This window comes from Melanostigma gelatinosum (assembly GCF_949748355.1).
Source record: "Melanostigma gelatinosum genome assembly, chromosome: 20".
Taxonomy (NCBI): domain Eukaryota; kingdom Metazoa; phylum Chordata; class Actinopteri; order Perciformes; family Zoarcidae; genus Melanostigma; species Melanostigma gelatinosum.
Window position 1 is genome coordinate 21,590,543 of NC_136653.1, and position 15,000 is coordinate 21,605,542.

The 15,000-nt window shown below is 43.4% G+C and overlaps 2 protein-coding genes across 5 annotated transcripts in view; one reads left to right on the top strand and one right to left on the bottom strand.

Moving 5' to 3' along the window:
- The window catches only part of sugct (succinyl-CoA:glutarate-CoA transferase), a 44,585-nt gene extending 39,240 nt beyond the window's left edge, over positions 1-5,345 (top strand). For 3 of the 4 annotated variants that reach the window (XM_079292539.1, XM_079292540.1, XM_079292541.1), the window contains exon 15: positions 161-581. In XM_079292539.1, coding sequence (XP_079148665.1) covers positions 161-324 — 164 coding nt within the window. In that variant the 3' untranslated portion in view covers positions 325-581. Of the gene's footprint in view, positions 1-160; positions 582-5,009 lie in introns of those variants that run through there. The other variant, XR_013772928.1, reaches the window with a different exon arrangement.
- eci2 (enoyl-CoA delta isomerase 2) overlaps positions 1-15,000 on the bottom strand; it is a 144,734-nt gene that overhangs the window by 67,433 nt on the left and 62,301 nt on the right. The gene's annotated exons all lie outside the window — the stretch shown is intronic.

Here is a 15,000-nt window from a genome sequence, read left to right on the forward strand (position 1 = left end):
CACTCTCTCACACGCACTCTCACACTCTCACAGATCTAACAGGAAGTAACTGTTTCTGTGACTTCCTGTTTATCTTTGAAGTTTTCCGTCAGCACTGAACTGTCGCCCCCTGCAGGCCGCAGCGCTCATTCACTTCATCTGTTTGTTTGTTTGTCTTCAGGTCCGGCGGTTCGTTTCAGCAGCTTCGCCCACGATGAGCCGACGCCCCCTCCTCTGATTGGCCAGCACACCGTGCAGGTGCTGCGACACACCTTGTCCTACAGTGATGACGTCATCAAAACGCTGCTGGACTCAAAGGCGGTGACACAGAATGAAGTGTCCTGATTGGCTGAGAGAGAAAGAATCCATGAGTCTGTCCAACATCCTGATCACAGAATCAGAAACATGAGTTAATGTGAGTCAATAAGAGCTTATTATGATGATTATGTTATGATTATTATTATGATTATTATGATTATGATTATCATACACAGACTTTGATGTTCAGATGGTTTGTACACTCCTCTTGATCGTTTGACTCGTCATCTGATTTCAAACACTCCTGATTTCTCTGTAAAAACATTGTTTACTTGAAATAAACTGCTGCCTTTAAATCAAATGTCATGAATGTTTTTACTTCGTGAGTATCGACGTCAGACGGTTCGAGCTGAACACGAACAACGAACCTGACAAGAGAAGAATCTAAAAAAATCACACGGTGATTCTGTCGGTGAGTTCAAGGATAGTTTGCTCATCACAGGTGTCCTTGAACGCACCAACAGGGAGAAAGAGAGGAACCAAAGTTATTTATTTACAACTTTATGATCGTCTGACTTCTTCATGGACTTTTTTTAGCTGTTAACGCAGTAAGTACACTGTTATTACACTGTTATTATCACTCTTATTATCAGTTATTACACTGTTATTACACTGTTATTACACTGTTATTATTACTGTTATATCACTGTTATTATCAGTTATAATACTGTTCTTAAACTGTTCTTAAACTATTATCATTTATTACATGTTCTCATCACTGTTATTATCTGTTATTACACTGTTATTATGTGTTATTACACTGTTATCATCACTGTTATAATACTGTTATTAAACTGTTATTATCATTTATTACATGTTATCATCACTGTTATTACACTGTTATTATCACTGATAGACATCAAAACAAAACCCAACAAACAAAACCCTGGTTGTATAAACCAGGGTTTATCATTGAAAGATGTAGTTCTGTCATTTCTCCATAATCACATTTCATATTGTTCTTTAAACAATTTTCTGGAAATTCTTTTAGAATTTGCACTAAATTTGGACAGAAAGGTAAACATGGACTCGGAGCTCTGAGCTAGAAGAGGCCGAGAGAAGCTCTTACTTTACTGTGACAGAAATCTCTCTCTACAGGGAACACGTGACGAGTAAACTGTTTGGATGTTGAGTGATTCCCGCTCTTCTCTGCTGATATTGTTCTGGGACTCTGCTTGTTTACGGCGTTAATAATCCTTGATCATCAATGGAGACGCATCACAGAAGATGAAGTGAACTCCCAGAAGTTTGACTGACCGCACCGTGCTCGCTGATGTCTCGCTCCTTTCAGGGAATCGGTCGTAAGAGGGAGGAGGAGGTGGGAGGAAGAGGAGGAGGAGGAGAGGCACACTGACAGTTTCATTAATTATGAAGAAATCCTCCTCGGACGAACGTGATGTTTACCGGAATCAAGAAAATGTGACTCATCTGGCCGGCGGCGGTGTTCGTCGGGGGAGACGCAGACTGACATGCGTGTTTGAGTGTCGGGGGGGAGACAGAGGGGGGGGGGGGGCTCAGGTGTGATTGATCACAAACCCCGACAGCACAGGATCAGGTGTCATGAAGCCAGTGAAACATAAACTATACGAAGATATTTCTCAGGAATTCATTCACGTTTAAACTCTTCTGACGACGGTTCATGAGGACTTAATATCCTACACAGGTGAACATGTTATTTATAATTATATCATGTCGCACTTTAACCTGAAGGCAACCAAACCGTACCCATGGAAATGTCAGCTCAGAAGACGCTAAGGTGTCACCTTTTAGTTTGTAATGGAAATATATAAATATCTAAAACTATGACGGCCACAAAACCGTTAGATCCTGTCAGGGTGATCCTGTGTTGACAACACCCGACAACAGGCCACCTTCATCCCGACAACACCCGACAACAGGCCACCTTCATCCCGACAACACCCGACAACAGGCCACCTTCATCCCGACAACACCCGACAACAGGCCACCTTCATCCCAACAACACACGACAACAGGCCACCTTCATCCCGACAACACCCGACAACAGGCCACCTTCATCCCGACAACACCCGACAACAGGCCACCTTCATCCCGACAACACCCGACAACAGGCCACCTTCATCCCGACAACACCCGACAACAGGCCACCTTCATCCCGACAACACCCGACAACAGGCCACCTTCATCCCGACAACACACGACAACAGGCCACCTTCATCCCAACAACACCCGACAACAGGCCACCTTCATCCCAACAACACCCGACAACAGGCCACCTTCATCCCGACAACACCCGACAACAGGCCACCTTCATCCCGACAACACCCGACAACAGGCCACCTTCATCCCGACAACACCCGACAACAGGCCACCTTCATCCCAACAACACACGACAACAGGCCACCTTCATCCCAACAACACACGACAACAGGCCACCTTCATCCCGACAACACCCGACAACAGGCCACCTTCATCCCGACAACACCCGACAACAGGCCACCTTCATCCCGACAACACCCGACAACAGGCCACCTTCATCCCGACAACACCCGACAACAGGCCACCTTCATCCCGACAACACCCGACAACAGGCAACCTTCATCCCAACAACACCCGACAACAGGCAACCTTCATCCCAACAACACCCGACAACAGGCCACCTTCATCCCGACAACACCCGACAACAGGCCACCTTCATCCCGACAACACACGACAACAGGCCACCTTCATCCCAACAACACACGACAACAGGCCACCTTCATCCCAACAACACACGACAACAGGCCGCCTTCATCCCAACAACACACGACAACAGGCCACCTTCATCCCGACAACAAGACACTGCCTGCCCAGCAAGAGGCAACTGTTGGCCTGACAACACCCGACAACTTGCTTACATGTATGTATATAGCTGTTATTGTATTTATATTTATGTCTTGTATTTATACCCTTCTCATTTTTATTCATCATTCAATCACATTTCTCTCTCTCTGTCTGTTCTCGTCAAGCTCGGCCGCCCAGTTGGCTGCCTCTGTGTTGAACTTGTGTGTGAGAGAGAAATTCGGATGTACGTAACTCACCAGCTCTTTAAGTGTCTCTTATTCCCCAACATCTGGTGTGTGTGTGTGTGTGTGTGTGTGTGTGTGTGTGTGTGTGTGTGTGTGTGTGTGTGTGTGTGTGTGTGTGTGTGTGTGTGTGTGTGTGTGTGTGTGTGTGTGTGTGTGTGTGTGTGTGTGTGTGTGTGTGGGAAACCTTTTTATGTCCAGCCTAATGTTGAACACAGACACGGTTCTATGAGGGAGACGGAGACTAATATAACGTTTGGTAACACTGACACAGAGGTCACCATCTGACTCCACATCAGTGGAGATAAGTGAGACTTTTATTTTGAAGGGTAATATTATAGTGACTGTAGCAGCAGGTGTGTTCACCTGTAAAGCTGCTCAGGGCCTCGCAGACTCTCACCAATGAAACATAAGTATGAAATATGTATTCAACTTTTCCTGCTCTCCAGAGGATCTACCCTCGAACTTCCTAATGACCCCATGAGGACGGTTTAGTCCCTCACAGGGCTGAGGACCTCCAACATGGCCGCCAGAGAGGGAGGGGGGGGGGGGGGGGGGGGTTACACAGTGTGATTTTTGAGAATCAAAAGTCATTTCACTAAGTGAGATGACGAGAAGCAGACACACACACACACACACAGATCAGTGTGTCTCTGTAGATCAAATGTGACGGACGGGTTACAGGTGCAGCCTGGAGGGAGAGGTGTTTATGACGGACACACACACACACACTTACTTCTCGGGGCTTCCTCATATAAAGTCCAGTGGGAGTTTCTCTGGAAACTTCCTGATGTTGGCCGGACGGAGGGAGAAAGGGAGGGAGAGAGAGAGAGATAGGGACAGAGAGAGAGAGAGGAGTTGTGCAGCAGCTGGATTCTACATTAGACAGCAGTCCTCCAGCAGCCAATAGGGCGACAGCATTCACACCTGTCGCCTCCAGTCTGGACAGGATGTGTACGCCCTGTTGCCATGGTCCCTTCTTCCTCTTCTTCTTCCTCTTCTTCGTCCCGCCGTCGTGCTGAGGAAACCAGACAAAGATGGATTCACCAGAGACGTCCAGCCTTCATGTCGTATACTTACTCTTAATGTTGTGTACTTGTACCTGTCATGGTGTATTTCTACCTCGTACTGTTTAATCCACCTCACATTCTACCGGTTTGTTTTATTTTGCGGTCTTCCTCGTTCATGATTGGTTGGTGGTTCACTACATACTTTCATGGGTTCTCTATGAATTACGGTGTCATGTTAGCATGAGAAATGTATCGTGTTAGCTGTTAACTGACAACCTTCAATCAGAGTTCTTAATAAGCTGAGAATGAAGTATTGATTTGGTAGCGTGGACCTACAGATGAAGCCTTCATGAACTGTTAATCACTGATGATAATGTGTTGATGAGCAGCACGAGTCCTCTGTGTGACGGGACAAAACGTCTCCAGCTGTTTGAAGGCGACTCAGTGTTCCTGTTTCCAGCTGTGATGACGTCATAGAGACCCCACCCTTCATCCTCCTCTTCTTCTGCTCCCACCACTCCTCCATCTGCCTTCATTTAACTGTTCACTCTGCATGTTTTCATCACTTTCACTGATCATTGATCTTGTTTCTTAAGTTCATTCCTGTCTGTGTGTTGGTTGTTTTCCTGCATTAATAATCTTTCCTCGTCTTTTTCAGAATGAAGAAGTGACCTGAGACCTGCAGCAGTTGGTGGTCTTGGCACGAGGGGGCAGCAACACAAGCATTTCTGCAGAAGTCTTTATTTCACAAACTGTTAAACTCTCCTATTGTGTTGCATTTACATTCATTTATTGAAGTATTTATATGAACTCCATCCAGTGTTTGTAGAATGTTTCTGTAAAGATGAGTTTTAAAATGGAGTTCGGGATCAGAAGCGCCTGTCCCCGCTGAGGACGGTCCGCTGGGACAAACTGAGACACATGTCCTCCTCATTCACTGTGTCACAGTCAGATCACTGACCAGCAATGAGCAGCGGGAAATAGTCACAAAGCTCAGGACAAGAAATGACATCAACAGAAAGTCAATTAGGATCCTTAAACGTGGTGGACACAAATGACTGACCTCGTGACTAAGCAACAACCAGAGCAACTGACCTACTTTATGAAATCCGAAAAGACGAGTATTGGTGAGCGTCCAACAAACAGGACTTTGACCAGAAGAGCTGTTGGTGCTGTTGTCTAAACTTAACTGTTGGTGTTGTTGTCTGAACCTAACTGTTGGTGTTGTCTAAACCTAACTGTTGGTGTTGTTGTCTAAACCTAACTGTTGGTGTTGTTGTCTAAACCTCACTGTTGGTGTTGTTGTCTAAACCTAACTGTTGGTGTTGTTGTCTAAACCTCACTGTTGGTGTTGTTGTCTAAACCTAACTGTTGGTGTTGTTGTCTAAACCTAACTGTTGGTGTTGTTGTCTAAACCTAACTGTTGGTGTTGTTGTCTAAACCTAACTGTTGGTGTTGTTGTCTAAACCTAACTGTTGGTGTTGTTGTCTAAACCTCACTGTTGGTGTTGTTGTCTAAACCTAACTGTTGGTGTTGTTGTCTAAACTTAACTGTTGGTGTTGTTGTCTAAACCTCACTGTTGGTGTTGTCTAAACTTAACTGTTGGTGTTGTTGTCTAAACCTAACTGTTGGTGTTGTTGTCTAAACTTAACTGTTGGTGTTGTTGTCTAAACCTAACTGTTGGTGTTGTTGTCTAAACCTAACTGTTGGTTTAGTTGTCTAAACCTAACTGTTGGTGTTGTTGTCTAAACTTAACTGTTGGTGTTGTTGTCTAAACCTAACTGTTGGTTTAGTTGTCTAAACCTAACTGTTGGTGTTGTTGTCTAAACTTAACTGTTGGTGTTGTTGTCTAAACCTAACTGTTGGTGTTGTTGTCTAAACTTAACTGTTGGTGTTGTTGTCTAAACTTAACTGTTGGTTTAGTTGTCTAAACCTAACTGTTGGTGTTGTTGTCTAAACCTAACTGTTGGTGTTGTTGTCTAAACCTAACTGTTGGTGTTGTTGTCTAAACCTAACTGTTGGTGTTGTTGTCTAAACCTAACTGTTGGTTTAGTTGTCTAAACCTAACTGTTGGTGTTGTTGTCTAAACCTAACTGTTGGTGTTGTTGTCTAAACCTAACTGTTGGTTTAGTTGTCTAAACCTAACTGTTGGTGTTGTTGTCTAAACCTAACTGTTGGTGTTGTTGTCTAAACCTAACTGTTGGTGCTGTTGTCTAAACCTAACTGTTGGTGTTGTTGTCTAAACCTAACTGTTGGTTTAGTTGTCTAAACCTAACTGTTGGTGTTGTTGTCTAAACCTAACTGTTGGTGTTGTTGTCTAAACTTAACTGTTGGTGTTGTTGTCTAAACCTCACTGTTGGTGTTGTCTAAACCTAACTGTTGGTGTTGTTGTCTAAACTTAACTGTTGGTGTTGTTGTCTAAACCTAACTGTTGGTGTTGTTGTCTAAACTTAACTGTTGGTGTTGTTGTCTAAACCTAACTGTTGGTTTAGTTGTCTAAACCTAACTGTTGGTGTTGTTGTCTAAACCTAACTGTTGGTGTTGTTGTCTAAACCTAACTGTTGGTTTAGTTGTCTAAACCTAACTGTTGGTTTAGTTGTCTAAACCTAACTGTTGGTGTTGTTGTCTAAACCTAACTGTTGGTGCTGTTGTCTAAACTTAACTGTTGGTTTAGTTGTCTAAACCTAACTTTCATTGTATCTGGATTATTTTACGACAGGAGTTCTTTTTTTAAATCACAAATGTATCAATACATATATCACATGTTCACCGACAGTTGTCGTCACTTTTCACATGTTCTACGTAGTTCTAGTGCCCCACAGGTGGAACTTTATAACGGTTAAACATAGCAATATAATCTATATATATAATGATAATAATTCTGTTTCTCTAGTTTTCTGACTCGTGAAAGTTTCCGCCCGACTGTTGGAAGCACACTGACCTCCAGAACATGAACAACACATGAAAGAAAGCGGAGGGAGGACTGAGGGAGGAGTGGGAGAATGTGAGGAGAGGGTCATTCTGGGTAAACTGGGCCTCACCATTCAGGGAAAACAACAGACGACAGACGGGACATGAACCGGGCGAGGACGTCTGACCGTGGAGTCCAAAATATGAAAGTTCTAATTTCAACATTGCTCACGAACAGAAGAATGTTTATATGTCAAAGTTAAAGGTCGGCGACGTTCGTTAAACCGTTAGTGAGCCGACGTGGCGACACTGAGAGGCCTTAGCTCACTCGGATCTATAGGATCGTGTTTACGCTGGAGGTTTTAAATGGCCCAAAACACTGAAGCGGACCTCAGACTCACCTCACCTGAACCCTGCATGGACCCGTTCCTTTAGAAGAGAAACAATACAGACTCCAGCGTGAACCGAGCCAACGGAAACGGGACACAAAGATGTTATTCATACCAAACCAATTTAAGCTTCTGATGATCTCTATGAAATAATTATAACTCTTTCTTTTGTTTACCGTTTCACCGAAATGTGTGTGTGTGTGTGTGTCTGGTTCCCTTACTGTAATTCAAAATGACAACTGCAAATGGCAAAATCTAATTTAAATTTGGCCAGTAAGAACAAGAAGCTCCATAATCATCATCTGGTTCTTGCAGACCTTGCAGTCTCTCAGCCACAGCTAATATTTCACTCTTCTTCTGGTATTTAAACCCAGTAAGAAATAAAATGTATTGGTTTTGTCTTCATGGAAACAAATTGTCCGTATTTTTATTGCCGTCAGTACAAACAATCTTTTCAAGTGGAAAGTCAATGGCGAACCTTTTTTTTGATGGAGAAATTAAACGTATCCAAGTGACTCTGCGCCGATCACACCAAGTTACGTAATATAAAAAGACTTCATGTGGCGTGTGGGAGGGGAGGTGGATGTGTCCGACAAGCAGAGGACTTTCAATCACGAGACGGGTGTTCGACAACGAGTTTGTGACGCTTCTCCTAAACCTAACTGTTGGTTTTGTAACGTTATGTCCCAGAAACAGTTGTTTCAAGCAACACGAGAAAAAGGACCATTCGTGACCCTGTACACAAAACCAATAGATCCATTTCGTGACGATTTTACGACCTGCCGTGAGACTGAGTATTTACACCAACTGGACCAAACACGAGGTTTAACCCTTTAAACCAGCGGTCTCAAACTCAACTTACCGCTGGAGGTAGAGTGGGTGAGGCTGGGCCGCATCAAGTATTCCAAAAAAAGTACAACTGATCCAATCTTCATTAATAACAGTTCAGAACATGAACGGTTCTTCAGAGCGTGAACGGGTTCTTCAGAGCATGAACGGTTCTTCAGAACATGAACGGGTTCTCCAGAACATGAACGGGTTCTTCAGAGCATGAACGGTTCTTCAGAACGTGAACGGTTCTTCAGAACGTGAACGGGTTCTTCAGAGCGTGAACGGGTTCCTCAGAACATGAACGGGTTCTTCAGAGGACCTGTACTTTGGACCTGTACTTTGACTTGTTAAAGTTCATGGTTGAGAAGAGCTTTTCACACAGATACGTGCTCCCAAAAAGGCACATGGTCCGCTTGAACATCCTGGAAAGCTCAGGGAAGGTGGGGGGGCAATTCTCTCAAAAGTTGTCCAAGCTTGTCTGCTGTTCCACTCACCTCCCTGAACTTGGCTTTGAGTTCAGAATTGCACTGCAGGTCAATGAGCTCCATTTGAAGCACAGGAGGAGCATCTTGCACATCAAAGGAGAAGGGATCAGCAGAGATTTGAAAAGTGTCTCTGTGTGTCTTGAAGTCTGTGCTCTCATCAAGAGCAACTGAGAATGCGCAGAATGTTTGTCTTTCTCCCGCAGTTGATCATATCTGTCATCTGACAGGTCAGAATGCTCTGTGTTGCCCCTGTGTTGGCTGAAAGGCTGATGTTCTAAACGGACTGTTTTTCAGACGGTACTTGCAGCCTGTAACATGCACGTTTTTATGAACTCGCCTTCTTTGAATGACTTTCCCGCCTTGGCGATCATCTCACTCACCACGCAGCTCGCTTCGACTGCCGCGTCACTCGCTTTGCTCGCTTTCTTAAAAACATCGTGTCTCCTCAGTAAACATGTTTTAAGATCGCCGGCCCGGCCTCTCGCTCATCTCCTGGTATTGTGTAGACTCCTCGGCATGTCTCGTTGAGTAATGCCGTTTGAGGTTGTACTCCTTATGTACCGCGACTTTCTCTGTGCATAGAAGACACGTCGGAGCCCCGGTGCTCAACAAACAAACATTCCGTCTCCCACTTTTCCTGGAATTGTCTGTGCTCTTCGCCAACGTTTCTCTTCACGGCAGGTTTTGAGAAAGACATGACTGGGACCGGGTGAGATATAGTTTCCTTCCACTTGGTGTCACTCCTGAATCACGTTTCAAGTGACAGTTTCGCTAATTCACGTTGTAAATATAAAACGCCCACAACGACTCGCACAACAACTCTGCAAAAAGGTGCGCGTGAGAAAAAGGCGGGGGCCGCATTAACACTTTTATGTTAGGCAGGGGGCCGCACAATATCGGCTCGTGGGCCGCAATTGGCCCGCGGGCCGCGAGTCTGAGACCCCTGCTTTAAACTAAAGGAACCAGTCGAAGCAAATGGTTTGTAGAGTAGAAACGAAATGTGAGTTTAGTTTGACTCTGAAGCTAATAAAGAATTCATTCATTCATTGAGTGATGAGGATTTACAGCAACACTTCAAACACATAATGATCGAGGATCTCGATCAGTTCTGAAGAACAGAAACGTTGACGGGTCACCTTCAGTCCTCTAACAATAGAACCGAGTGTCTTCTATTATTAGAGGCCCAAACATGAGGTTCTGTTCGGACACCCTGAACAAATACAAAAATCTAACTGTTACTGTTTCCTCCCTGACTCAGGCGAAATTGATCAAAACCCGTCTGGCCTTGTTTTCACCCCGGGACGCTCCGAAGACTCGCCGAGACGATGGAAACAGGATGGTGGAAACCAGGCGGCGGTCAGCGGCGGCCAGTGTCTCTGCAGCCATCAGCAGGGACCAAAGGACTGAAGAAGTGGGTCTATTGTGTGAGAATAATCCAGAACACATTGTTGAGGTGAAGCTGGGCCTAATCGAACGCAGAGAGAGATGTTGGAGCTGATAGCAGTAGCGCGTTAGCCTGGAAAGAATGAAGATGTGTCTGTGATGATTCGTCTCTCTGTGAAGGGATTCCCTCCAAAGAAAACCTCTCAATCATCTTCAAACCTGTGAAGTCTGCTGAACTTCTAATACTACTAATACATACGAGCATCGGGTGACTTCATAGGAGTATGAGAATATCAATTGTTGTTGTTATGATAACAACGCAGATCCGGAAACGGATGGCTGGCTAGTTAGCCCGCTAGCCTGTTAACTCTACGATGCTTTAATGCGACACTGGTTACATTGAGCAGTGATCGTTCCTACGCTGTAACGAGAGTGTGTGGATGAAGCATTTTTCATCATTTACTCGTCTTCCTACGCTTCCTAATGTTACGACTCCACTAATTATTTTAGTCGTAACTGTAAAACCTCAGTGAGTCGTCGGTTTAGTTTAATCACAAGTTAGTTCACTAGAAGGGTCGAAATGGCGATGGTACACTTAAAAATGGCCGCCGCTCTGACCAGCTTGGGAATTTCCCTTCTGCTCCGATCTTATTTCTATAGGTGCATTTTATATATACACTCATGCAATGAACCCTTCACAACAAGCACAGTGCACCTAAAGAATCCAGAGAGCCCCAGTATGTGGAGCGCTTCTACACAATAATAAATGTTTGTTTATAGTTCGGGTAAGACAGGAAGTGAAAGAAAGTTTAGGCAGCAGATTTGTGTTTCAGTTTAATGTTTAGTTCAGAAATGACACATAGACTCCGGACGTGAAACTGAAACTTTGTCCACTTTGAAAGAACTGAACCAAATGGAAAATAGAAAAATATTTTCTTCGTCATCTTATTTTCAACAGGCAAACAACAAAACAGCATATTTTCAATGACGCGCTGAACTCTGCAGAACGTTGTGCTGCTGAAGAAACGGATCAGTGGCTGAATAGCTTTTTGCCGACGTGAACAGGGGTGAAAGTAGTCCGGTAAGGTTCAGTAGAACCGTACCATTAAAGGAACAGCAGCCTCCTGTCAAAACCATCGAACAACAAACACGACAACCCTTCTGCAGCTACCAGCAGGTGCTTATGTACGTTCTGCCCTCCGTTCGTCTGTTTGTACACGCGTTATATTTCAAGATAATGCATTTGTGCTGAGTTCATGTGGTGTCAGAATAATCGGAAAAATGAATTCACTACCGGGAAAATTCAGGTAAATGAGTCGGAACAAAAAACTTTAGCTGCTTCTGAGATAAGAGTGACTTTGTTCACAGTGAATTCTCAATAAATAATTTGACGTGTTGTGAAGGTAGCACTTTAAAAAAAGGGCCTAGAGGTCGCTATAACCATCAGATTCATCCTCTGGGGAACATGAATATCCAGATGTTTCATATCATTTAGCCAGTAGGTTCTGAAACATCCTGCTCAAAGGAGAGTGTTGGACAGACGGAGACGAGTCGCGTGAACTCGACAGTCGACTGAAGACAAGATGCCGTTAGAATAAAAGACAATGGAAGCTGTAATCTTTAATATTCAGCAGCTGTGAGTCCCATCGGATCAACCATCCACACTGAGGGCCTATTGTTGAACATGTGTGTGTGACACATTCAGAATGTTCAAATAAATCACAGATCAAATGAAAAACAAAACATGTCAAACTTCAGATTGTTCGTCCAGTTGATGTTTGAGATATGAAAACAACCATGAGATCAAACCCAGGTTTTGAGTTTGATGAAACCACAGAGAAAGAAGAAACTCACATGAAGCTGAGATTTACCTTCAGCTGACCCGCTCAGCTCGCTGTGTTTGGGTTCAGTCACATAGATCCACTCTTGAATCCAGGACTACAGGCTTCACTGGATCCTCCAGCTCAGTGACGCTGCTCTGTGGAGATTTCTGGGAAACAAACTTGTAGTTTCACAAACTGACAACTGAATTCAGAACATGTTCAGACAGAGCGCTACAGCTTCTGATTCCTCTGAACTTCAGTTTAATATCTCAGTCTGTCAGTCACCTCCAACTCCCCGAAGACGCCGGTCATTTCCCTCTAGCTGGTTGTGAATTGGACTGTTTTTAAGTTGAACTCATTTACATAGAAAGAGACGGATTTTAAGGCTTTTTGAAAATCACAGTTTTCTCTTTGTCGTATTTGTGCAGGTCACAAAAGCTGCGTTATTCTTTGTGTTTCTTCGAGATGTATCAAACAAAAAACCTTTCCTCCAGCAGACGTTCGTTCCCTGCTTGAAACGAGAAGTATACGTTGATTTATTAGTCACGTAACTTCAATATTTAAGTAACAACACTTCTGTAGTCATATTAAACTACCATCTTTTCCTGAACCCAACTTAGTAGTGTTGTTGTCTCAACCTAAGTAGTTTTAGTTGTCTAAAGCTAACTAAGTAGTTTAGTTGTCGAAAGCTAACTAAGTAGTTTAGTTGTCGAAAGCTAACTAAGTAGTTTAGTTGTCGAAAGCTAACTAAGTAGTTTAGTTGTCGAAAGCTAACTAAGTAGTTTAGTTGTCGAAAGCTAACTAAGCAGTTTTTTTGTCTCAGCCTAACTAAGTAGTTTTTTTGTCTCAACCTAACTTAGTAGTTTTTTTGTCTCAACCTAACTAAGCAGTTTTGTTGTCTCAACCTAACTAAGTAGTTTTTTTGTCTCAACCTAACTTAGTAGTTTTTTTGTCTCAACCTAACTAAGCAGTTTTTTTGTCTCAACCTAGCTAAGTAGTTTAGTTGTCTCAACCTAAGTAGTTTAGTTGTCTCAACCTAAGTAGTTTAGTTGTCTCAGCCTAAGTAGTTTAGTTGTCTCAGCCTAAGTAGTTTAGTTGTCTCAGCCTAACTAAGTAGTTTAGTTGTCTCAGCCTAACCAAGTAGTTTAGTTGTCTCAACCTAACAAAGCAGTTTTTTTGTCTCAACCTAGCTAAGTAGTTTAGTTGTCTCAACCTAAGTAGTTTAGTTGTCTCAGCCTAAGTAGTTTAGTTGTCTCAGCCTAACTAAGTAGTTTAGTTGTCTCAGCCTAACCAAGTAGTTTAGTTGTCTCAACCTAAGTAGTTTAGTTGTCTCAGCCTAACTTAGTAGTTTAGTTGTCTCAACCTAAGTAGTTTAGTTGTCTCAGCCTAACTAAGTAGTTTAGTTGTCTCAGCGTAACTAAGTAGTTTAGTTGTCTCAGCCTAACTAAGTAGTTTAGTTGTCTCAACCTAGCTAAGTCGTTTAGTTGTCTCAACCTAAGTAGTTTAGTTGTCTCAGCCTAACTAAGTAGTTTAGTTGTCTAAACCTAACTAAGGATGTCATACGAACCGTTGTTTGAGGATATGTTGAATAGAGTATGAAGCAGCTGTGAACAGCTGGCACTGGATGTATTCATACTTATATACGTTCATTAATAATGTAAGATTTAATGTGTTATGTTATCCCTATATTTAAGTGCACTGTTTCGTGCCTTTCTTTCATAAATATCTAATGAGATCTACATTCTTCATCACATGACAATAAAGGACCTGAAATGTCTGAGAGATGAACAGGAAGACACTCATGAGACCAGAGAGGCTGAAGGTATCAACACATTCACATCTTCTTATTGAACACATCAGGCAGCTAGTGTGTGTGTGTGTGTGTGTGTGTGTGTGTGTGTGTGTGTGTGTGTGTGTGTGTGTGTGTGTGTGTGTGTGTGTGTGTGTGTGTGTGTGTGTGTGTGTGTGTGTGTGTGACATTAGCTTCAGAGAACAGTCTTCATCTTTGACTGAACAGAGGCATCATGGACTTCCTCTGCTGCTTCTGGATTTATTACAGTATGAAACACACACAGACACACACACCCTCAGGTCAGTGAATTTATGCTTTGAAACCTCCTGTCTCTGTGTGTGTGTGTGCGTGCGTGCGTGTGTGTGTGTGTGTGTGTGTGTGTGTGTGTGTGTGTGTGAACATATCCTGTTATATAATGGTAATACGATCAAGGTATTTACAATATCAGTTACAACGTGTGTCTATGTCTTGCGTCTGCCTCCTGTGTGTGTGTGTGTGTGCGTGTGTGTGTGTGTGTATATAAATGGACTCCATGTGTGCCCGGTGTGAGCTCTGCAGCTGGAGGGGACACCAACCAATAAACACGCACACACACACAGCTGTGAGGTCACAGGTCAGGCGTTAGTCGGATGGAAACTGTCCCGATCCATTTCCACTCCTGTAATAGACAGGTCCATTTATGTGTGTGTGTGTGTGTGTGTGTATTCAGTGCTCACTACTGAACATTATGATGTAAAACAGTTGCTGAATGTACTACTGTAATGTACAGTACATTTTGAGGTACTTTTACTTTACTCGACTATTTCCAGCTAGAATACGTAATATTTCTACTTCACAACAGTTCAGACACATTTTCTGTTTTACTGCTCAACAGATGACAGTAACAGTGAGGATTGCATCTGCAGAAACTTTATTTCACACCCACGTAAACACAAAGATGTCCTCTCTCAGGTGTGTAGGTGCAGACGAGCAGAGCCGAGGTGACAACGAGGCGTCAAAACACAGAGACGTCCTCGTCCCCCGTGAGGTGTCCACA